Source organism: Pleurodeles waltl, chromosome 9 (genome assembly GCF_031143425.1).
Source record: "Pleurodeles waltl isolate 20211129_DDA chromosome 9, aPleWal1.hap1.20221129, whole genome shotgun sequence".
NCBI lineage: Eukaryota > Metazoa > Chordata > Amphibia > Caudata > Salamandridae > Pleurodeles > Pleurodeles waltl.
In genome coordinates, this window is record NC_090448.1 from 376,194,463 (window position 1) to 376,220,742 (window position 26,280).

A 26,280-nucleotide genomic window follows, 5' to 3' on the forward strand; every position below is an offset into this window, starting at 1 on the left:
GTTAACTATACCTTCAGTCTCTTGTGTATGGCCTGTGTCTGCTTCTGCAGCCGATCCCATCGCTGGTTACACTCCTGGACCATGGCTCTCAGTCTATTTTGAAGACCAATTCCATTGATCTGCGTGAGTTGCCGATACTGTCTGTTCAAGGACTCCAGCTGCCCCAACCTTTCTCGAACCTGCCTCAGCAGAACCTAAACAAAAGATGAGTTGACTATCAGGGGCCAACAAAAGTCTTGCATTTATGCTGAACAAGAGACCACAGGCCATATAAGAAAGGTATAAGCTACCCACAAATGAACAATTGCCACCAATACATGAGTATCATATAGATAAGTATAAGTAATAGGGGCATATTTACTCATCTTTCACACAACACAGGGAAGCAAGCAAAGTTGCTGCCCTGGGTTGAGTGAAAAGGAGAGAGCAGAAAGGCTCCATATTTACCAAGATATGGAGCATTTTTGCTTCCTCTTTGTGCTGCTTTACTGTGTGATGCCTAACGCCAAAGCAGGAACACTTGCACCACAGTGGAAAGGTGTCTGCATTTTATGCAGGATTGTTTTGTGCAGCGAGTAATACCTTACTGTGCAAAAACAATCCTTACAGTTGTTTACCTCTTTCTATGGGTGATGCAGAATGCAGCACACATGGAAGGAGAAAATAGCAAGGAGAAATAAATATATTTTTCCTTGTTACACCTCATTGGGGATAGAATAGCATTTTGATGCATTCACAGGTTTACTGGCTTTAGTAAATCTAGGAATGCGCCAAACCCATGGGTAGATGTATTGGAATACCAATGCTTCACCCATGGAACACCTTCGAGCTTGAAAGGTAATGTAACGCAGCACAAGAAGCTGCATTGTGTTACAGTTTGCTACAAAGCCACACAAGTTAGAGCAAATTGCCCCTTGCTTAGCTTTGTAAATATTATTGAAGCTTTTGAACAAGGAAACGCAAGGACAAGGCAAAGGCATGATAAATCTAGGCCTTAATTCTTGTACATAGTATACATGATACATACACAATACATACATACATGCATCCTCAAGTCATGACTCAAAGCAGATAGCTAAAATGTCTTTTTACCATCATAGTATCTACTTCTTTAGTTCTACCATAATACACAGATTATAGAACTGTGAAACAAGGGGATCCCACACTTTTAAAATTACAGTATACAGCCGGTGAGCCATCTTGCAGAGTCTTACCTCAAAAAATCCAAATTTTATATTGTAGTAGCGTAACTCATAAATACTTTACTGAAAAATACATGGAGCATCGCCAAACTGACTACAGAAGAAGATGCATATCCTGTAACTGGCAAGTAATGTTTTTGTCTCCTGCAAGAGATCTTCTTCATTACACATAAAAAATAGAAAGAAGTATGAGAGCAAATACCACAAAACTATCTGTAGAAGTTTTTTTTGTACCTACCTCAAAGATTTGAGAATCTAAGTGCAAAATTGTGTCAAGACAGGGATAACTATAGAAAGTGTGTGATGAGAATCAGGTTGGATGCAGAAATTCAGGCTCTATAGGATTTAACTGTCATTCAACAGCTGACCCTCTGTTCAGCTTCGCGATTGGATGAAATCACTGGAGACTTTTATAAATCATTTCCTAATATTGTAGCACAATTCTTATGTGAATGCTTTAACTTCCATATGGATAATGTTAAAAGCTCTCATATGATGCAGTGAGCATTAAGCAGAAAGAGCTACAGTACATAAGCAGGCTACTGCACTCAATAGATAGTAATGCTAGTCTTACAAGCCACTTATTAAGACATACCCAGTTAAATTAAGGCTGGTGTTAACATGTAGAGCACCAGTATGGCTTTCATATCTCCATATCTCAATAGTTGCAGCAGAGGGTCCGGTTGTCAGAAGAACAACTACAACAGGGTCAATATGTAAGGTGTTGAGTCTGATACCAGCCTGGGTTGTTTCTCTATATGTATTACTGGAAAAGGTAATTAAACTAATGAGGGCTCCAAAAATTCCATATACCTTGGTTACTTTTGTAAGAATGTTATAAATAGCAACAATAAGGTGCAGGAGTTTCCCTCTCATATTAGATGGAATGGGTTACGTTTTCAAACGTTCAGAGGTTAGTATTTGATAAGTAAATATCACTAGCTGCATAATGAGGACATTACATATATAATAGGACTATTTACCAGGGGTGACCCTTACAATCCTTGTCTGATAAAATACTTATTTATTATATAAAAAGAATCATCTCAACATTTGTCACCCAGTAAATTTGGATTTTATTAACAATTTGGTACGGTGGCAACAGTATGTCAGAATTCTGTTCTGTTATCTGAGCATCGCAGAGTCTAGGGCAGGCGAGCAATATATGTACCAAATGTTAAACCTCTTATGGTTTGTGAAAGTGACTGTTTTGAGTTGTTAACCCACCATTCTATGACATATTGCAAGGCACAATATAATGTTTGTCAAATACCAATTTATCATTAATGGGGACCAAAATATCAGTTGTATTTTGGATGAATTAAAATGATTGCATTATGATCATTAACAGCTGTTAAAGAGGCACATATCTTTTGGAATGTATTTAATAATCATTTTAAGACTAGACTACAATTCTTGTAGCATAAATGTTTTCTGACACAATTTGAAAATTTAGATGGATTCTGGTAAAGGAGCCTTGATTTTAAGTGTGTAGGAATTATTTTAATAAGATATTTTGATATTTTTGCCTAAAGGGATATGTGGTTATAGTACAATATGTGTATTATTAACATGGTTTATTTAAACCTATTGAAAATAATTAAAATGAAATAAAATGAATAACAAAACCTGAAAGGTAGTATTAAAAGTATGAAGATTATCAATTGTTTTATTTACTAACTTTCAAAAGTATGTTCTTGGTTATGGTAATGACTACTGGAGCAAATAAATGTATGCCCAAATTAATTCATCCCCCTCAATTTGTTTTTATTGCTTTGAGAAATAGTATGAGAAATATTTGGACATTGATTAGCTGACTAAATGTCAATAGGAATAGTGAAGAGTCTTTTGCATATAGATTGATCCCGAGAAGGCCCTTGATAAGGTAGGCTTGAGGTATTTCAGGTTTAATGTGGGAAAGTTAGAGTTTAGCAGGAGCCTCTTGGACATTTTAAAATGTTGTGGAACTTGGTGGGAATTTTCATTAAAGGCTTTATCTTGAATAGGTTTGATCAACCAAGGGATATAAGGTATGGAACCATTTACAGGCACAGTAAGACAGAATGAGGACATTTACTGATATTGCATTTGGGAAATTGGAATATGACTTATTACTGAATGAGCATAATGTCAGGAGTACCTCCTGGAATTGAGATGTTCCAAACTATCATATATTTACTTCAAACATAGGCATACACCTACATAAGTAGATTTTTGGAGACTCAGTACCTGTACATTTGGCTGACAGTGAAAGCTTGTGTGATAGCCACCAAATCATGTTCCATATCAGGACATTTTCATTACATAGTGCTTGAAAATGTATGAAAACGTGTATGTTTAAACAAAAGAAACTGAATAGATATTTCAAGTTAACTTAGCTATTTTGAGATTGCAATACTGGTTTTTTAAGTCCTCAGTATATGGTCAGCTCTGAAATAAGACACACAGTATACATGTGATCAGTAAAATAGACCAAATCGTTCGAGCACAGACACAGATAAAAAAATAAATCACCCACCCTGTTATTTTAACTCACAGGGCTGTATGTTCATATGTTTTACTTAATGAGATGTGCCTGAAAAAACTCCAACATTAAAAAATGGAAGGTGTTTAATCTACCCCTAAAGCCAATATATGAAGCTGAAGGAATTGAGATAAGTTGCGGAGCCAAAGGGAGATACTAATCTGTGCGGGTGTACTATACACTGGGAGTTTGGTGAGAGCCTTGATAGGCACAGACTCGTAAACACCCTTTGAGGATCTCTGTGACTGGTAATAGCAGGTGCAGTCTCAGCGGGGTGAAATTGTGAGCATTTCCCTATTTTAAGTACCTTCAGATCGATACGGCCCTGGACTGAGGTTAATGGGCCCAGGAGTTTCATTATTTGCAGGATTGCTATATACACAATTGGCAACTGTCAGATGAGTGGTGAAAACATTGAATCCCAATTCCCATACTGCCCTTGAATGGATTACAGGAGGGAACTATAAATAAAGATTGGAAAATAACTTATCCACTATGAAAAAGAATGACATTTTTGAAACGTGTCGGTGGGTGTCTGGTGAGATGCAAATTGTGATCATCTTTGAATAAATTAGATATCCGAAACACCTGGGATTGCAGTGTAATCTTTAGGCATGTGATATATATATAAATATATATATATGTACATATATATATATATATTTCAAAGCAAAATAGTCTGACAAGCGGTGCACTACCATTGAACCTTTTGTGGGTAAAATGAGTTATCTTCATCTTTTTGCTCAGTGCAGATAAACCCGTACTTCTCCATATACACTCAACACTCTAATAAACTTTCTATTCAGCGGGCCGAGTGACATTCAGCAAGGCTGTACAGCAATCACACAGCTCAAATTACATATTTCCAGTCCTCATTCGTTCTGTTTATTTAACAATAAAATATTGGTGCATTGCCTCTAGGCCCTTTTCTCCCTGAACAAGTATTCAGTTCAGGGCTGCATCGGTATTGTGAGTATATATTTTTGGGACATCTACTCATAAAACTCCCTGATAAGGATGTCACGCTCGTTACAGGATGGTGCAAGGCACATTTGAAGTTCACCATTATATTTTCGTCTCTAAGTGTATTGTACACACTGAGGAAATTCGTATCTCCTCGCAAAACCTGTGTTAATTCATGATGTTTCTGCGTCAATTCACAGATACCAGGCGCTACTGCTATATTTAATTCAAAGCAAAGCAGTCTGACAAGCGGTGTGCTCTTACTGTTGGTGGCAGCTTGGGGTTAAGACCACAACCCTTTCAATTAATCCAACAAAAAACGCTATGTTGAATTGTATATGGGGGACGCACAGCCCCCTCCCCACCGCGCAGCCCCAGGGAATACCACCTCCCCAGGGCCACACAAATTATGTGTGCGGGGGGGCTATTAATGGAAATTAAGGGTAGCTGTGTGCCCCCCCTTCACAACCCTGGGGGCTACCACCTCTCCAGGGCTGTTTAAGTTGGAGGGGGTTGTGCGGCCCCCGTTGAGGAGCCATAGATGGGCCTAGGGACCACCACCTCTCAGGGATGGCTCCTGTTATGTCCTGGGGTGCCCACCACCAGGACACAGGTGTTTGCTGTCACTTGGCCGGAGCTTTGACAGCTGTCAAAAAGCTCTTGCTTGCTGCCAGTAGAGGTTTCCTCTGTTTCCCTGCTCGCAGACAATGCAGCAAGGAAACGGAGGAAACAATTGCTCTCACAGAGAGGGAGCTGCATCTTTAGCAGCTCCCTCTCTGTGACAGCAATGCCGGCTCCCACAGGAGGTGGGAAGCCTGCTTGGACTGCAGGAGCCTTCAGGCTCCCACTGCAGTCTCCAACCATTTTTACTGGGTGCCCTGGGGGCACCCAGGTGACATGGTTGGGCCCCTAAGGATGGGGTTCCACGGGCTGAGATTGGCCTGGGGAGAGGGGACCCCCAAAAATAAAATGTTTAGGCTGTGCCCTGGGGGATGGGGTCCCTGGGCTGAGATTGGCTGGGGAGGGGGGCCAAATGGCCCCACTCCCCCCCAAAAATAAAAAAATATTTAGGCTGCGGATGAGTTCCCCGGGACCAAGATCAGCCCGGGAAGGTAGGCCATGCATTACCCTCTCCAAATAAAATAAATATGTGAACGCCAGATGCCCGGGGATGGGGTCCCTAGGGCTGAAATCAGCCGGGGGAGGGGGTCCACACGGACCTGCAGCCACCTCCCACTGCGCATGGCCAAAGGCAGTTTGCAGTGTGCGGTTGGGTGGTTAGGGGGTTGGCCAGCCCCTGTGGCAAACCCCACTTCGAAAGTAGAAGCTCAGTCGATGGACGGCCATAGGTTGTGGAGAGTCTTGTATGTGAGATTGAGGATTTTGAATTGGCATCTCTTCTGAACACAGAGCCAGTGGAGGTTACGGAGGTGTGGGGTGATGTTTGAGTGCTTGGGGTGGTTGTGTATGAGTCTAGCTGTGGTGTTCTGTAGAGTCTGGAGTCTTTTAAGTAGCTGGGAGGACACTCTGGCGTAGAGAGCATTGCCATAGTCAAGGCAGCTGGTGACCAGCACGCATGACTGTCTTTCTGGTCTCGGAATGGATCCATTTGAAGATTTGAAGATGTAGAAGCAGGAGGAGGTGACTGAGTTTACTTGTCGATTCATAGATAGTTGGCAGTCGAGGATGATGGTGAGGTTTTGTGTGTGGTCTGATGGAGAGGGCGTTGGTCCAAGTTCTGCTGGCCACCAGCTGTGGTCCCATCCGGAGGTGTTCTTCCCGAAGATCAGGACTTCCGTTTTGTCAGTGTTTAGTTTGAGGCAGCTGTTTTTCATCCCTGTTGCTACGTTGGGCATGGTGTTGCAGAAGTTGGCTTTGGCATTGTGGGGGTCTTCGGTGAGTAAGAGGATTAGTTGAGTCATCGGCGTAGAAGACTATATTGAGTCCGTAGGATCTGAAAATGTCTGCAAGGGAGGGCATGTAGATATTGAACAGGGTTGGGCTGAAGGAGGATCCTTGGGGTATGCCGCAGGTGATGTTCCTAGGTGAAGAAGTGAAGAGAGGATGGTGGATGCTCTTTGTGGGGCCTGAGAGGAAAGGCTTTTTGTTGAATGCCTATGTTGTAGAGTCTGTTAAGAAGAGTGTGGTGGGGGACTGTATCGAACGCTGCAGAGAGGTCCAGTAGGATGAGAGCTGCTGACTCTCCTTAGTCAAGGAGAGTCCTGATGTAATCCGTGGTGGCAATCAGAGCAGTCTCTGTGCTGTGGTTGGCCACAAATCCTGATTGTGAGGTGTTGAGAAGGTGGTTTTGTTCGAGGTAGTCGGGGAGCTGTTGGTTGATGACTTTCTCAGGCACTTTGGCCAGGAAGGGGAGCAGAAAGATCGGTCTGTAGTTTTTGAGGTCACTGGGATCGGTGGAGGGATTCTTTAGGAGGGGTCTGACCTCTGTGTGCTTCCATTTGTCCGGGAAGGTTGCTGTGGAGATGGAGGTGTTGACGATGTGGCTTAGTTCCATGCTAATAGTATTGGCTCTGAGGTGGAAAAGCTAGTGGGGGCAGGGGTGGATGGATGACATGATGGCTGAGGTAGTCTGTGTGGTAATCAGAGACCAGGAGGTTATTGTGTGGCTGATGTTTGCTGCTTGAGAGATGTTGTCCAAGGTGGAGGGTTGGGGGTCAAGATTGTTGTATATGGAGGTTATCTTGCTGTGGAAGTAGTCAGAGAGCTTTTCACAGAGTTCCTGGGATGGGTGGATGGTGGTCTCTGTGGCTATCGGGTTAGAGAATTCCTTGATGATTCTGAAGAGTTCTTTTGTGTCATTGGCTGCGGTGTCGATGCGGGCAGTGATTGCTGCTCTTTTTGCTGTCTTGATATGGTCTGGTAGTTGTTGAGGGCTGCCTTGTAGGCGGCTCTGTCAGATGGGTCCTTGGTCACGTGCCAATGTTTTTAAAGTTGGTGGCAGTCCCATTTGGAGTTTCTGAGCTCCGGATTGTACCATCTCACTGGCGAGGCAACTCTGTCTGCATATTTGAGGATCCAGGTGGTGAAGTTTTGGACAGCCTGGTGAAGTCGAGGTCTGCCATGGGCTTTGGTTGTGCAGTGATAGGGCCTGTGACCATAGGGTCCCATTACCTTGCCCCAGCTTCGGTGGGGAGTGCTGAGGTTCTTGAAGGTGGGATGCTGGGAATTGGAGATGGTAAAGTGGATTATGACGTGGTCAGTCCATGTGAATTAATTCACGTCTGTGAAACTGATTTTGTTGCTAGAAGTGAAGATGACATCCAGTGTGTGTCCGGCTTTGTGCGTGGGTTTGGTGACCAGTTGGGTGAGGCCAATGTTTCTGAGGTTCTCTATGAGGGAAGTGGAGTTGGTATTAAGGTGGAAATTGAGTCTGTCAAGTCTTAATTATGGCAATTATTTTCCGATGAACCTACCTAAAGTACACCTGGTATCATGAAACAAAAGATCTGATCACATTAGCCTCATTCTAGAATCCCTCCAATAGCTTTCCATTAAGCTAGACCAAACCTGAAGATGGCCTGCGCCAATGCATATTGGCTTATACTTTAATACTCCTTTTCATGTGTCCAAAAAGCTGAAACTTTCTGGAGGCTAATAGTCTCTTATCAGTGTAGAAATTATTTTTTATGAATTCCTGATATTAAAAAAGGAACCATGATTCAATTGGAATCTGACTGTGCGTCCAGAGTCTGGTACTCTGTTTATCCTGCTCCACGTACTACCAGCTTCATCTGACAGCAATCAGGATTCATTTAATTGCCTTTCTGATCACTGTTATCCTCCTACTTACTTTCATTTGGTTGGTTGCCTCTATTGCTCCTCATTAAACCTCATTACGTGACTTCAGCATTCTCCATTTTTAACTTCTCATTCCTTTCCCACTGTTCTCTGTCTATTCTACTTCCCTTTTTAAGCGGTACACCAGGTTGTCCCTCTCTTGCCCCTTCCTAGTTACCTATCTACCCCAGCTGTAAATCTACCATAATGTCCACTCAAAAATATCATCTGGCCATAATATTATGGTCAACATATTATGGCTACAAAAAAACTGAACTTAAGCATATACATTTTGAACTGTTTTATTAGTATATTCAAAGTTGCATTATTGTTTTTTATTATGATATTTTAGTTCATTGTTGAGTATTTTTATTTTATTATATTTGATATTTTAAAACTATTACTTTTTAAAAACACATTGTCACGTGTACGTTTTTGGGTTTATTGGGGGTTGGGTGGGCAGTGTTCTTTTACATTAAATATTTTTTAATTTGTTAATTATGTTATATCATTCAGTTGTTATTTACTTTTATACATGTTTAATTTTATATTATTTAGGAATTGGTTGGGTAATTGAAACTTTAAGAATTAGATATTACTTTAACCTGATTAATTTGTTGACTGTGTTGTATATTTAAACTTCTTCAGTTTAAATATTTGTAAATCTTTTTAATAAAGTTTTATATATTAATTAAGTTTGGATTAGGGGCTTTATTGGGGTCTTTGGTGGCTAGTTTTTTAAAATAATGTTTATTTAATAGATGATAAATAATGAATATGTTTAAAAATGTTATTTGTTTAAAGGTGTCATCATTTATTGAGTTATGTATTGAATTTTTATTTTAAGATATGGAGTTAAATTAGTTAATTGTATTTAAAATTAATGTTTAAAAATAATATTTTATATATTATATTTAATTGTATTGTTTTTATGGTATTTTGTGAGTTTGATTTTTAAACTAATATATATTTTGTAAATAATTACATAAATAATTATTTGATGTCATAGTTACATTTTTAATAACCCATGTGTTTTATGCATGTGTTTGAGGGATACTGTTTATTTTTAGATTGTTTTACAATACTCTTTATAAAGTATTTTAATTTCTTATACATTTTAAAAACATTTTAAACCATTTTATTAAAGGATTTTTAGTTTGAAGGGGTTATTATGTTATTAGGGTGTAGCGAATATTACTGTCCCAAATATATACTTTTCCCCCAGTGATTATTAGACTGGAGTTAAAATAGTAAAGTTGCCCTCCAACACCTCAATGAATGAACTTTCTCCAATGTTTGCTAGACCGGAGTTAAAATAGTAAATCTGTCCTCCAGTGTATGCACTTTCACGAGTGTTTGTTAGACTTGAGTTAGAATAGCAAATCGGCCCGTGTATGCATTTTACTCATTGCTACTTGAGTTAGAATAGAAAATCTGTCCCCCAAAATAGTTACATTTCCCCCCACATTTGATCAGATATATGTTATCACAGTAACTTTTACACCAGCCAATGTATACTTTTCCCAGTGTTTGATAGTGTGGAGCTAGAATAGTAAATATGCCCCCGTTTTATGTATGCACATTTCCCAGTGTTTGTTGTGCCAGAGTTATATATTCCCCCATCACGATATTTATTATACCTAACGTTTGTTAAATTGGATTTATAATAGTATATCTCATTCCCAAACCAACCCTATCCCCCAAAACATATGCATTTTTCACAGTGTCTGTAGGATTGTATTCATAGCAGTGTATATGATAGCTAATCACAGTTTTTTATGTTTTTATTGTTGCTTGATTACTAATTTTTATTTTTTTAATATTTGAAAGAAATATTTGGAGGTATTTAAACTATACATTTTTGTATTTATTTTTTGTATTTTATTATGACAAATATTCATTTTAGTACCATATTATTTTATTTATTTTTAATGATGTAATAATTATACTGAATATAATATTGTGTTTCACTATGTAACATGTTTAATATTTTATTTTATGTAATTTTAAAGTTACATGTTTTTGTTTTAATTATTTTTAAAATGTATTATTAATTTTTATGTTTTTAAATTCCCTACATATTATTGAAAATTGAATACATTTTTTAAAATTATTTTATCTTTTTTGTTGTTATAACAACGTTACATCAATGTAAAATGCTATATATTGTAAATAGTTGGTCCACAAGATTTCTGCAGTGGATATTCATGACTTTACATTGCAAGTATGTAAAGTCAATATTTTTGTCCTCAAACTTTTTCCCACAACATTTTTGTATTGCAATATTTTTGTGGGAGATAAGACATATATCCATCCCAGTTACATGCTACCTTATTTGTTTCTTCACTAATTTCCATTGAGAAGTTGTCTGCCTCACCACCATTGCCTTGTCTGCAATCACTGGTCGATGTGGTTGTCACATCAGTTTTTAGACTATTTCAATTTAATTTCTTCCTCAAATGGATCATTTCTCAGATTAACATTTTCATGCAATTGCTCCCTTCCTCCTTTCATTTGTACATTTCCTGTATTATGTGCTGTTCCTACTGTTCTAAGGTATATTTGTAAATATGATCTTAGATCTGTAATTCTCAGATTTACATAGTTATTTTCTCCTTTCTGTACATCTTTCGTAGCTAAAATCATTATTGCTTTTTTAGGTTAACCCCTATTTTTGCAACTACAATATACCCCACATTTAATACAAAGTCACAACCTTATAGCTAAATCAGATTTGCCCATATCAGTTATAATTATATTGTTTCATCACAAATGTTTGTGTTGGGACCCTAAAAAACTAAATTATGCAAGTATTCTTGACAATCAATTGTCCCCCTCAAATATTACCTCCTCACATCCATGTTATGTTATGCTATGTTAAAGGGATTTTGTCTGAGGTGCATCTCAGCGCTGAGGTGACAGACAGATAGAGTAGCAGCTGAACAGAACAACCGAGCCTTGAGATGCTTTTTGAAGCCAGAGAAATCAATGCATGCATGGATGAACACAGGGAGCCTGTTCCAGTGGTAGGGGGCCCGCCCATGGAATATTGATTTTGGGAACTTAGGTTTCTGTCAGGGTGGAACAGGATAGGTCTATCCAGCAGGTATTTAGGGCCTTTCCCTGACAATTATATGTATGTCAGACAAAGTAGTTTAAGTAGTGCTCTTTTCTTAATGGGGAGGCAATGAAGGCCTCTGAGTATAGTGGTTGAGAGCATACACGGGGGAAGTTTATTTACCAGGCGGACCGCAGTGTTTTGGCCCACCATCCATCAAGGCAGGACAGATAAACAGGATGTGTGCTAGAGTTTCCTCATAATGAGCTCATTACACAATGCAGAATTTACACCAGGCCAATAAAGGTACCTGCCGTAAATAACATTTCAGAAGGGTTTCAAGTACTCTGTAGTCCAAATGTTATGAAATGTATCTTTGTGGTTTCAGTTCCAAGTATCTCACACTGAGAACATTTCTATAACCCAGGTTTACAAGCATCTTTTTTCCATTTTAATGGTCAGTTTACTTATTTTTTCCTTCAACTGTTTTTAGGTCTGAATTTTGACAGTGCGGCCCGCCCGAACAGAACCACTGCTAATAGCATACTTTGAAAGGTCTTTGGATCCACTCATTTCAACATCTGGCTTTCTTCAACCAGCCTCCTTCAGTCATTCGCTTGAGGTTTTGTCAAACAAATCTTGGCCAAGCCCAATGGAATATTAATCTCTCATGTAATGCTGTTGACAGTTTGGGTAAGTACTTCTGCATCCACTTGAGTGCTTGTATTGACCTGTATTACCAACTATTATACAACTGTGGCCCTTCCTGTCAGAATTTCTCTAGAGGCATTTTTGCAATTCCTTAAGCTCCTGCAAAATTCCACAACTTCATCTAGAACGACAAAATGTCTATTGGGCATTATATTGATAGAAGTAAACACTTTAGAACATATCTGTGATAGCTTAAAATTCAGCTGTTAGAGGAAAGGCTTTCCCTAACTATGGGATAGATTGGTGAACTGCAGTAGACCAATGTAGCCCCTTACTTTTACGGTTCCCCTGATGAGAATTAGAGCCACTTGGCAGGCCCCTGTTCGCTGTATCCTTAGGAAGGAGTACATATTGAGCACAAATACAGTACTGCATAGCCTGAATGACAAGCATCTCTCATAATACTATCTAAACATCACAAATTTTCCTGATGTTTCCAGGCAGGCCTCATTTACAAGAAACTGGCGCATTATGATCGATGTGCCAGTTTTCTTGTGCCGCTCTGCTCCTCCCTAACAATGCCATGAACTTGCTGTATTTACCATACAGTGCTCCATGGCTCACAGTGTCCACAGCTGCATCAGAAATTCTGACACAGTTGTGGCGCTAAACCATAGCATTGCTGGACTAGCATCAAAAATGTTGACGCGAGTCCAGCAATGCTAGGAGGGCTCCATTGTAAACAGCACAGCGTCACTTTAATGCCTGCCCTGAGCAGGCATTAAAAAAATGACACTGTGAAGGTGCAGAATGGTGCACTATTTCTACAGGCCTTTTAGCGGGGGAACGCCTACCTTGCATACATTATACCTGGTGCAGGTATAATGTAGCGCAAGGCTTTACAAACTGGCACAGTGGTCCCACTGCACCAGTTTGTAAATGCAGCGCTGTGTAGGGGACGGTTTGCGCCGCTTTAGCATAAAAAAGAATGATGCTACGGCGGCGCAAGTGGCTTGTAGATAAGCTCCTTAGGGTCTCATTTACAAGAAACTAGTGCATCGTGATCGATGCACCAGTTTTCTTGCGCTGCCCTGCGCCCCCCTAGTGATTTACAATACAGCGCTCCATGGCGCACACTGTTCACAGCTGCATCAGAAATTGCGACACAGTTGTGGCGCTAAACCTTAGCATTGCTGGACTACCGTAAACAAATTGACGTTAGTCCAGCAATGCTGGGGGCCCCATTGCAAACAGCACTACGTCACAGGCATTAAAAAATGATGTTGTGGAGACGCAGAATGGTGCAGTGAAATCTTGTAGATTTCTCTGAGCCATTTCTGCAGGCCTTTTGCGGGGGAACGCCTACCTTGCGTACATTATACCTCTCACAAGTATAATGTGGTGCAAGGCTTTACAAACTGGCTCAATAGTTACATTGTGCCAGTTTGTAAATGTGGCGCTGTGTAGCGGATTGTTTGCGCCGCTGTAGAGTCAAAAAACAATTACGCTACGGTAGGGCAAGGGGCTTGTAAATGAGCCCTTTAGTATCACATGGAGTAGATGTCCAGGACCAACTGCATGAAATGGAAGCAATTTTACAGTGTATCAAACCCTGTGTTAAATAGCGGCATCAGAAATCCCCGTGCCTATGTGGCTATATTGAAGACCTGTAGAGCAGCTACTTGGAAATCTAGCCATACTTTATTATGCAAGTACTGTTATTATCATAGTCATTCAAGACCATTCGCGAGCAAGGCTCAAAATGTAAAGCACAGTCAATGAGCTTCAGCAGAACCAGGAGATAATTTAAAGGAAAAAAGTCAAGGAGAAAAGATGAAACATAAACATCAAAGTATGATTTAGGCACAATGGTTTCTGACCTCACATTTTTTCAGCTCTTCTTTGGCATCAGCATACAAAATTTGTGAGGACTTTGTAAACGAAAGGACAGCTTCTGCACCTTGTAGCCAGTCTTGGTATCTTGAAAAGCAATCTACAAATTTGGCCCAAAGCTGCCAGGCATACTCCATCCTGAGAGACAGAACAGGAGAACAGTGTTAGCCTGTTAAGGAGATCCAACCTTGGGGGAGCATCAGTGCCCGCCCACCTTTATAGGAGAACATACTATGTAGTGCCCAAACCCAGGAGGAGTCATCTTTTATCCTCAGATGGAGAATATCCTGTGTCCTATCCACTCTCAAGATGTGTCACCATCGATCTTATATATCCTCAAGAGGATCCATTCCTCCTTGGAAGGATACTCAAATTAACTTGATTTGGGGAGTGGGGAACCATCTCTCTATCACAATCTAAAGATGCAGGTCCAGCTGCCAACTGTCAGAAGGGGGCACAATCTACTGAATGACCATGGACAACAGTTTTTCACCCTATGCTAATATGAAACCCTGGAGAAAGTGCTATTTTACAAAGCCTTTTACATGAGCCAGAGGTACAACTTGACAACTTATTGTTATTTAAGACATAAAAATAGGATAACTGAAAATAGCGTTTATAGGACTGCAAAAGTGACTCAATAAACCTTCAGACAGCTTGAAGTTTTGTTCTGTCCCACTGGTGTTAAATGATGTTACTGCTGGTACTGCTCTGGACTACGTGTGGCCTAACTTAATAAGGTGCAGATGTAGTGCTTAGAATAATAGATTAACTTCCCGGTTTAGATGCAGTTTAATTGCTACACCATATGTTCTATTAAACATGTTTCATACTTGGACCTCGGTTATAATTCGAATTTGGAACTGATTAGAAGTGGCGAGGGTGGGTAACTTTACAATGTTACTAAGAACATCCGCTAATTTTGTAAAACTCTAAATGAAAACTAATTGCAGACACATGAAAAAAGACTACAGTGATAGAATATGGGAGTTCGCCTTGTACTTACTTGATATGCTTTTCTATAGATGCTGTGCAGATGTTGCACCCAGAAAACTCCAAAAGCTGCTTAGATGGAACTTCATGTTCAGTGGGATCCTGACCGCCCATGGTCAAGTTATCATGAGAGGCCACCATAGTGAAGTAATCTGTCTGCATGTCCAGATCTCGGAACTGTATCTGTGAAAAACAAAAATTAAGTGTGAGAAAGAGAAATAAAGTAAAAGGAACAGGGGAGGGAAAAAGGGAGAGAAAGAATAAGAACGAGAACGAAAGAGAATGAGTGATATGTTTGCATTTCACTTAGGACTTTTTTGCACTGTTATTTGCATTATATTCATAATAAGCTTAAAACACATGAAGACATGTTCATTGACACTAGATAAATCTGCACGTTTCCAGGGCTTCACAAATGATAATGTTTTTTATAAAAGGAACGAAAGGGGAGGAGAAGTGAAGACTCAGTTGGCCAAGAGCCTTCATTTCCATAAAAGGGAAGTCAGTTACAATTCAGCTTGACTTATGTAACACTCCAAGTGATCCTAAGTGCTGTTTAAACCATCTCAAATACATTTGACTCATCCCTGTCTTTGAAATATCCCATCTCGACCTGGGTGTCACTAGCAAGTAATTTTTTCAATCATCTACCAATGGGTAAGGTGTTCTTGTTTGACTGCATCTGTAAGGCAAACCTAGGGTTCTGTATTCTTTATCAGAGATATTTTTGAAACAGCTGAGGCAAAGGGGTGCCAGGTATGAAAGCCCTTCTTTCTATACTCACAGTACTGAATGCCTTAATTGCATAAAAGGTATTTCTAGCAGGAAATAGATATGGGAAAAGTTTCCCATTTGCTTCAGTTGGCTTTATACCAGGAGATCTGTGAATGTGTATCAATAACATCCATTAGGCAAAACATGGCTTGGGAGAGAGACCCTGGAGTAACAGTATCCAATCGTCAGCATACACCCTAATCAGCTGAATTATTTCACCATAGTATATGCTTACATGCCTTGGCTTTGGCTGTTCTGTCTGAAGAGTACCTCTGAAGTGATCCCAGGTGATTATAAAGAGAAGACTGATTACTGAACATCATTAGTAATGTCCTGTCTAGGATTTGGAGGTTAAGTCGTTGGTAAAATATATCTCTGGATTGTGTACTGTACAGATGTTTGACTCCACACATTCTTACTGTCTGCAAGTTCGTCACTTCCTGGGCGTGCCCGTAACTATAATTGTCAGTGAATTCCGCCGGCAAAATTATTTTACCAACATTCACTGTATTAGTAAGATGATGTTGGTGGTTAATGAATTCAACATACTGTGCTTGCTAAACATTCATGCGTGTCTGTATATTGCTAAAGTGAGCATTTGGTCATAGTCACGAAAGTTGTAAACTATGGCTAAAGCTAATTTGAAAAATCGCTATGATGTGTTCAGAACATATTTTTGTTTGTAACCATGTGCTCCCCCTAAGCAACACAGAGGAAGGAAGGTCTAGAAGATAAGGATGTGGGTAGAGGGAGGACACGCGTGAGTGGATGGGCAAGAAAACGGACCATGGAGGGTGGGCAGGAGTACCTGAGGCCCGAAAACAGACAACAGGGGCGGTGGCAGGGCCTGGGGCATGCACAAAGACAATGGAGGGCAGACGGGAGAGGCGTGGCAAGCGCATGGATAAAGGAGGGTTGGAAGGGGCAGCTGAGGCAAGCACACAGACAACAGAGGGAGGGTGCGCGGTAGGGACTGGGGGAGGAAAACCAAGAGGGAAAAATACACGCGGGGAACAGCTGAGAAACATGCACTCTCATAGAGTGCTTAAACAAAAAGAAAAAAGTAGCACCTGAACAATTGGCAGTGGAAGGACATATGTAATGTGCCCATGGGCCAGGGAAGGGACAAACACATGAAGAGAAAGCAAGCCCGGAGAACCTGGCAAATATTAAGCAAGCAAATGAGATGATAATGAAGGCAACCAATAGTAAGCAATGGGTGGCCTCTAAGCCCCCTGAAAGGTAACAAACGTCATATAAGAGACAGCACATGTGGTGTCTTAGGCAAGTCCTAAAAAAAGGTTTGTCTGGTTCAATCCAAAATAAGAGACTATTTTACCATACTTTCTGCAACATGCAACTTGCAAGATAAGTTTTATTGCAGTTACCATTAAAAGTTTCATTTTCAGGCAATACTTCCTACTGTTATAATCTGAAGCAAATTATTTTCTTTGTAACACCTGTCATTAAGTATGGTTTGTATAAAGTATAACTTAGGTGTGGAAACTAGCCACTGACTGGGCACTCATGGTGGTCTAAATGAAATTAATAGGTCCCAAATCCTAGACCATGGATAAATCAAACCCTTCCTTTGGAAACTAGCATTGTTGATAGGCAACACACATGCTGCAGACTGAGTGAAAATTGGGCAATCTCGGTAGATGAGTCATACATAATATTTCAAAGCTAGACTATTATGTGTCGTACTCATCAAACATTTTCATCCGAAGTTATTTCTGACTTTGATGTGGCTATATCTGGTTTCCATCCAGTTTTAATTGCAAACGACCGTGAGTGGTTTGGCAAGTTCTCCCCGCTTTTGATGTACAGCAAACTTTGAAGTAATATCTCAATTGGTGTGTGGCTACTCCATTGCTTCAAAATATTGCTAAAATGCAGCCAGCACCACCTTAGGACTACTCCCTCCGCTGATACATGTAAAACGCTTCACAGGGGAAGAGAAGCAGTGGTATGGAGAAGCCTCCATTAATACACTCTGGAAGGAGAAAAGGATGTGGGCTGCACAATGGAGGATGGCTTCAGTGCCAGTTGTGGATTTGTTCCTAGATCACTGCCCAGCTCCAATACTGTTTGATCAGCCTCCATTTTGCCTATCAGATTCAGACAGAAATAAGGAATTCTGTGACTGCTGTATGAAAGCACAAAGGACTTCCAATCACGGTTATGGAGCATCAGAGGGGGAACTTCCATTATAAAAATAAATGCAAAACCACTGGAAGGCCAGCTGTGCTGTGGTTGTGATGGTGAGCGTCTTCCAGTGAAAAGTCCTGAAACCATCTTGATAGAACTAAGGGAGTGAGGCCGTCTACACATGTATTTGTAACACAAAATAGTGCAGGTTTTATGCATTAAAACTTAGAAACATATTGGGGCAGATTTGGGAAAAGTGGCTCTGCGCCCAGTGCAGCGCCACTTTCCCTGCACCCCTTAGCACCCTCTACTGCCACCATGTGTGTGCCGTTTTTAAAATACACAGGGTAGGGGCCAATAGCGTCAGAATTCCTGACGCTATTGATGTACTCTGCAGGGGTAGCACCAAAATGTTCCTCCTCCTGCAGAGAACATAGGGGCCCATTGTATTTAATGGCATGCCCCCTTTTAATGTCTGCTCTAAGCAGGTTCTAAAAGTGCTGGAAAAAAATGAAGCAAGGAAATTTCTTAGATTTCCTTGCACCATTTTTTGACCCCCCCTAACGGGAAACGCCCCCTGCATTGTGCCACTAAGTAAATATGGCGCAGCGTTTTTGGCCTTCTAAAGCCACATTATCATCAAAATATGGTGCTAATATGGCATTGGAATGGCGCTAGGGGCTCCTAAATCTCCCCCATTGTTTCTTGAAAGAGATTTTGTTAATGGGATTTGAAGTGCGCTCTGTCAGAGATCTCCAGAGCTCATTCCACAGGATGGCAACTGCTACTAGTAAATCGCTCTCTCTCTCGAATAGGTTTGCAGTGCAGCAACAAAAAAGTCAGCACATCTGGTTTGAAAACGTCACTCTTTTGCAGCGGGTGACCACCTCACTCGAGCATTATGACACTGTCTCAAGTCCTAAGTTTTACAGCTACAAGTCACTGAGTTCAGGTGTGTTCACTTGGTTTAATTGAAGGAAAATAATACTACAACACGCATGAATACCTTATTCTATCATACAAAGGTGCAGGAATGCAAAGCGTGTCCTTGATGTCCTAGAGGGAATTTGTCATCCCATTTTTCAGTCTTACTCCTGAGAGAACCAAGTCTCGCAAAGAATTCAGTTCCACTGAAGGCACTTTTGTTCTACTCCTCTCTACCATTGTCGAAATAGATTGGACTCCTGCTTGTGACTGTTGGACAGGTGGTGAATAACAGTGAAGATCTAAAGCGTCTGTGATGATTTTCATTTATGGGAATCTTGATGATGTTCATGTGGGAACCATGCTTGCTAATCTGAGTGCAATATTCTGAGGTGGCGTTTTAATTTGCTCTATAACTCACTTACGTGGCCCTTAGGTTACAACAAGACAGCCCTGATGAAATATTAGTCCTCCATCTTTAAAACTCTTAAAAGTTGAATTGACAGAATCTATCCCTGCCTTGCCACAAAAAAGACTGTGATTCTGGTTCTCAGAACAACAACCTCTACCAAAATCCTTTTCAATTGGTTGCTAATTGTAATGCCTCCGAATGCTTCTCCTAAAACAGCACATAACATTGGAGTGATTGACTCTGATCACTCATTTGCCCAAAAATAAAAGTGGTGGCAAAAACCGTTCACTTACACTTACAAAACCCACCCCAAATATTCCCTAGCTCACGCTTCTTCGACGAGGTTCTACTCACCTTTGCTGTTATACCATCCGACACCCAAAAAATAAATTGGAAATCAATCTGCCACCAAACACCAAGGTACCCTGTCAAACTCTCTTTACTTTATACGTCTCAGAAACTTACAATCTTCTCCTGAGCCAATACTTTCCATCACCAAATGTTACAGGAAAAAATGTTGTGGCAAAAGTCTAACCACGGTTGCAGCTACTCTTGTAAACTATGAGGGAGATTTACAAGCACAGAGAGCCACCTCAATGCAGCCTTAGCATCCTTTTCTTTACACCAAGGCAACATTAAGGTGGCCATTCCACTGAGCCATGTTTACAAAGCGGCACAATGCATGTATTGCACCACTTTGCAACCTCTTGCGCCACATTATCCCTGCGTCAGTCATAATGTATGCAAGGGAAGTGTTCCCAGGCAGGGAGGCTCAAACAAATTAAAAAAAATTCACTGCTTTCTTTTTTCAATCATTTTCAACACCTGCTCAGGGCAGGCGTTAAGGTGACGAACCCATTATAATCTATAGGCCTCCCTGTGCTTTGCTGCACAACCGCCACAATTATTTCCGCTAGTGCAGCAAAGTGCCACAACAGCATAAAAAATGTTGATGCTGTTGTGGTAACAACTGCCATAGTGCACCGTACTGTAAAAACGGCACAACCACGGTGTCGTTAGGGCGGCGCAAGGGGGGTGCGCAAGAAAAGTGGCACATCAGGGCCAATGCGTTACTTTCTTGTAAATCTGTCTCTAAATATCCAGGTCTAGCTGTGATGCTACCAAACTTAATAATTTCAAGACTGTAGGTAAAAAGACTTTTCTCCATCAACCAACATACCATGGCTAATCTTCCTCCTCATTCATCGACTTCGTATCAAATGACCTGCTCCCCTCCCTTCCTTTGAGACATATATAGTCTTTACTTCCTTCTGGATTCCCCCTGTCTGTTTTCTCTTCCCCTTACCCCTCAACGAGTGTTGTATATCATAGATCAGATTTCCATACATGTTGCACTGGGTTTGCATCACAAAGTGATGCAAACCAGCACAAAATGTTGCTTTTTTTGTTATTTACTCTCCAGTGCAAAACGTGCTTTGCGCTGGAAAGTTTCCTAAAAGTAACACAAAGCAGAGCAAAGTGCTGCTTTCTGTTACTCAGCGTCAAGGGGGTGATTCATGGGTGGTACATGGTGTTCCCATGCAACCACCTTTGCTTTTAGACTTTGACACAAAACCCTATCTACTAAAAATATGAGACAGGTTTTTCTGGCAAATATCAACGCCACTTGAATGCAGGCTTTAGAAGGAGAAATGTTTTCATCTCTCCTTTCTTTTCTGACTTTGCATGTGTGCTGCACTGTACAGCACACCTCCAAGGTGAACTTTTTTTAAAAAGTTGTCTAAATATAGTATTTTGTACTGGATGGAAACCATTCCAGTACAAACTGTTACAAATTGGGTCTCTAGTTGGCAGAGGTTTGCACTCTGTCCAAGTAGGGACCACAATCCTAGTCAGGGCAAGTAAGATACACACTAAGGGGGTCATTACGACCCTTGCGGTTGACGGAGAAGTGGCGGTTTTACCGGCAACAGGCTGGCGGTAAAAAATTTGGAATTATGACCATGGCGGTTACCGCCATGGTCATCCGCCACTTCTCCGATCAGACCGCCATGGCGGAGACGACCGCTGGGCTGGAGACTTGGGTCTCCAGCCCAGCGGCCGTCACAAGACCGCCGGCGGTATCATGACCCGGCTTACCGCCATGGAGTTCATGGGGTTTGGAACCGCCATGAAATCCATGGGGGTAGGCACCATCAGTGCCAGGGAATTCCTTCCCTGGCACTCATAGGGGTCACCGCCACCCCCCACCCCCTCCCCCGAGTCCGTCCCCAATACCCCCACCCCCCTGCCAACCCCCAAAAGGTGGCAGGACCCCCTCCCCACCCCTACCCCCGACATCACAACACAGACACACACCCGACACGCATGCAGACACCACCAACACATATTCCCGCACACACACGAACAAACATGCCAACAGACACACACACAGTCACACACGCACACCCTCATTCAGACATACACGCACACATCCATACAGACATACATACAGACAGACATGCACACATTTCCATTCACACTACACCCCCGCATGCATACACGCACTCACACACCCCCTCTACATACTCACACGCACACCCCCATGCACCCACACATCACACAACACCTCCTACCCCCCTCCCCTAACGGACGATCAACTTACCTTGTCCGTTGATCTTCCGGGAGGGGACGGGATCCATGGGGGCTGCTCCGCCACCAGCACACCGTCAACAGAACACCGCCACGCCGAATCACAGAACGTGATTCGGTGGGCGGTGTTCTGTTGACGTGGCGGTGGAGCAACCTCCACTTCCCCACCGCCCGCCAGTATGGCTGCTGGTGGCTCTCCGTCTGGAAAAAAATGGAGGCCTGCCAGCAGTCATAATACGCCGAGCGGAAAACCGCCACCACTGGGGGACTTCAGCACGGCGGTCCCTCGGTGGTCTTGTAAAAACACCACCGAGGTCAAAATTACCCCCTAAATGTTTACCTGTGCTCACCCTCTGTTAGCTTGGCACAGAGCAGTCAGGCTAAACTAAAGAGGCAATGTGTAAAGTATTTGTGCACACGCACAGTAACACAGTGAAGACACCACAAAAGTGCTCTACAGCGGTGTAGAAAAAATAGTCAATATTTATCTGAGTAAAACAAGACCAAAACAACAAAAATCCAACATACACAAGTCAAGTTATGAATTTTCAAAGATTAAATCAAAATACAGTGCTTAGAAGTCAATAACTCCAACCGGGACCATCTAGTCGTGCTGGACTGGGGCAAATCCGACTCAGTCCGACTGTAATGGAGCGTCATGCAGCCACACTGTCTTGGTTGCGTCAATGCTTGGGGATGATGCTTTGATCCAAAGGAAGGGATGTGTCATGCTTGCCAGCGATGCAACATTTTCTGATCTGGCAACATCGTTGATGCGTCAATGTCCAGAAGCGATGTGGGCTAGGTTCGCTGTGTCAGTGCTGCTTCAGCCAAATCGTGGCTGTGTTGAAAGTCGTTTTTTTTTATGTTACACAGCTGGTGAATGGTGTCTGCAGTTTCGGTGAAGGCAGTGGAGAAACATCATTTTTGCAGCAGGATGTGTCAGTTCCAGTTGACGTGCTGGTGTTGATGCATCAGTTTCTTGTGTTGCAGCACCATACTCACGTCCAAGGGCCCAGGAGTGAATTTAGCACCACTTGGCAGCACAGGACTCACAGGAGCCCATGTGCTGGCAGCAGGATGCAGGTGAGGTCTTTGATGCCCCTAAGGCTTCAGACACAGGAGGCAAAGTCAGTCAGGCCCTTAGAGAAACTCTTAAATTGCTGAATGTACAGGATTAACGCTGGTCCTCTCACTCCCAGACAAGAAGCAGCAAGCAGCAGGCCAAAACAGCAAAGTGGCAGTCCCTCCTGGCAGCACAGCAGTCCTTCTTCCTGGCAGAACGTCCACAGTACAGAAGTGTTCTGAGTACACGGTGTCAGAGGTCCAGTACTTATAACCAAACTTGCCTTTGATGTTGGGGTAACTTCAAACAAATTCTCTGAAGTGTACATGGATCCCTTTCAACCCAGCCCTGCCTACAGACTACCAGTACGGGGAATCAGCCCTTTGTGTGAAGGTAGGCAACAACCCACTCAGATGTAAGAGTGAACTATCTCTCCCTACTCATGAAGATTATCCGTATGCAGATGAATGTAGATGTATTCCCTGTCACATCTAGCCCTTCCTATGGTGTGGCTGTCTAGAGAGTATGCACAAGTGTAGCTGTCACCTAAATTCAGACATGTATTCAGAGATAGACTAAGGCACAGAATGGTTAAAGTAGGAAAATGCCAACTTTCTAAAAGTGGTATTTTCAGACCAGCAATTTAAAAATCAACTTTACCAAAAGGTGTGTTTTTAAATTGTGAGTGTAGAGACACCAAATTCCATTTTTATATCTTTTCCCAACTGGAAATTACACTTAAAAGATGCTTTCAGGTAACCCCAATGTTAGCCTATGGGAGAGATAGTCCTTGCAATAGAGAAAAACTAATTTAAATGTTTTTCACTATCTGGTTATGTTAAACTTACAATTATATGTCCAACTTTTTAAATACACTGTTGCCTGCCCTTGGAGCTAACTAGGGCCTACCGTAGGGGTGACTTACATATAATAAAAAAGAAGGTTTGGGCCTGTAAAGTGGTCGCACTTGCAAGGTCGGAATGGCAGTGTGAAAATGGAACACACAGGTTCCGCAGTGGTGGGCCTTAGACATGTTTGAAAGGCTACTGTAGTGGGTGGCACAAACATTTGGGCACTCACAGTGCACTTCATTAGAGACTTACTAGTAAATCAAAATATGCTAATCGTAGAGAAGCCAATGTCACTGAGTTTTGGACACAGAGAACATGCACTTTAGCGCTGGCCAGCAGTCAAAAAGTGCACAGTTCTAAAGCCAGAAAAAACAAAGTTCAGCACACAGTCAAAACAGGAGGTCAGAAAGCAAAATGTCAGGGGTGCTCAGCAGCAAACATTCTGCACCAGCGCTAGGGAGAGTGGAGGATAGTGCCATATCTCTGTAGATATGGCGCTCTCCTGCTCCTTCCCTGTCACACAACGCAGCACCAGCATGTTAGGCTGCTGTGCTGTGTTGCGTGAAAAAATTAGTAAATCTAGCACCTACATTTTTCTTTTTATCTTTATAATGCTGTGAAGCTAGATTTTCTCCCTGTAATCGTTGCTGCTTTAAAAAAACATAAAACACAAGTACAGTTCTCCCATTTTCCATTTAAAATGTAAAACAAATGATATTGGTACAGAGTAATTTGGGAGATCTCTCTCCGAGCAGGGTGCTGGTGTGTTTAGGCAGGAGCTCTACAGCGGGTAATAGTAGGAGTAGTATTAGTAGTAATAACAATAATAGCAACAACAACAACAATAATATAGTATTATTATTATTATTATTATTTTCACACTGTTACAATAGGTTATATGGATGATGGAGATTCCCATGGTGGAGAACAGGATTGTGAATCTGTAACTTTCCCTGAAGCGAAATAAATGGCCAAATGGATACCAAACTACATGTCTAAATGTTATGGTGTTACGAAATCTGCGGACCTTCTACTTCAGAGGGGGTAATGCACAGTGTGCCAGAGCTGAGGCAGCTTCCACGCCTCTCCTGCGAAATGTGTTACTCACATCGGAAGCCAGTCCCGGTGATTTAATTGCTCTTCGGAAGAGCTTTATTCTGAGAGTGCTTTATCTAGAGATAATACTATGCCTCGAGAAGCTTTTCATTGCAATATATTCATATGAAGATTAGCTTGTGTATATTCTTAATCCTTCCAAAGTTTATTTGCTTTTCAGTTTTACTCCTCAAGTTGGTAAGAAGAAAGTTGAATTAAAATTGAGGACAATTGACCTTTATGGTGACTTTATTGCTTTTAGTTAATAGGGTTTATCCAAATAGATCATACACCATTAACACCACCTAAAGTCTATTCCCTCTTGGTTCTTGGCAAAGCCTTCTTTGTAGCCATCTTAGAATTATTACACCTATAGTGGGTGTTCTGGGACGTGTAAATTTAGGGTAGCTACAGTGGCGGTCATATGGCAGTTGTGCATACATGCTACTAACAAGCTTTCATGTTTATTGCCTTCAGATAGTGCTAACAATACCTGTGAAAGTACTGTATAGGAAGATGGCACAATTAGCGTAATACAGAAAAAGAAATATGCAATAGAGGTCAAGGGAGGCAGGCAAAGATATTACAGGTTCTCGGTTTGACACAACATGTGGGTTTTCAAACACTTTCTGAATTTCATGAAGTCCTTTTTACGCTAATGTGGCCCAACAAGGCCAAAATCGCTGTGCCAAATTTAAAAAGTGGCGTAATGCATGCATTGCGCCACTTTGTAACCACTTGCCGCATTATGCCTGCACCAGGCATAATGTATGCAAAAGAGGCATTCCCATGTTGGGGGGGGGGGCAAAAAAACGGCGCCAAGAAATCTAGGAGATTTCTTTGCCTCATTTTTGTTTAGCACTTTTAATGCCTGCTCAGAGCAGGCGTTAAAAGGAGGTACACCATTGTTTACAATGGGCCTCAATGAGCTTTGCAGGATTAGTCAAACTTTTTGATGCTAATCCTGCAAAGCGCCAAACTAGCATAAAAGATGATGACACTAGTTCCCTAATTACAGCCATGGTGCACAATATATTAAATACGGCCCACACATAGTGGTGTTAGGGGGGCGCTAAGGGGTGGTAGAAAAGTGGCGCTGCATTAGGTGCAGCAGCACTCTTCATAAATCTGCCCCAGAGTTTTTCAAAGCTTTGAACTCAGTGTGCGAGAGATTCACCACTTAAAAAGATGTATATGTTGCAGGTGGAGTAGGCAGTTTAACATGTTGACAGTTTAACATGCTGAAGAAGGTTGAAGAAAGGATCCTGGTGACTGGTTGGCACAGAAAAATCTTAAGTAGACATGGTGGCTGCATTAGTTGCTTGAGCGCCAC

General features: G+C 41.7%; 1 protein-coding gene across 1 annotated transcript in view; it reads right to left on the reverse strand.

Moving 5' to 3' along the window:
• Window positions 1-26,280, reverse strand: part of LOC138259331 (nesprin-2-like) — a 178,486-nt gene that overhangs the window by 96,829 nt on the left and 55,377 nt on the right. The window contains exons 2-4 of the mRNA XM_069206970.1: window positions 15,096-15,265; window positions 14,077-14,227; window positions 12-194 (exon numbers count right to left, since the gene is read on the reverse strand). Coding sequence (XP_069063071.1) covers window positions 12-194; window positions 14,077-14,227; window positions 15,096-15,244 — 483 coding nt within the window. The 5' untranslated portion in view covers window positions 15,245-15,265. The remainder of the gene's footprint in view (window positions 1-11; window positions 195-14,076; window positions 14,228-15,095; window positions 15,266-26,280) is intronic.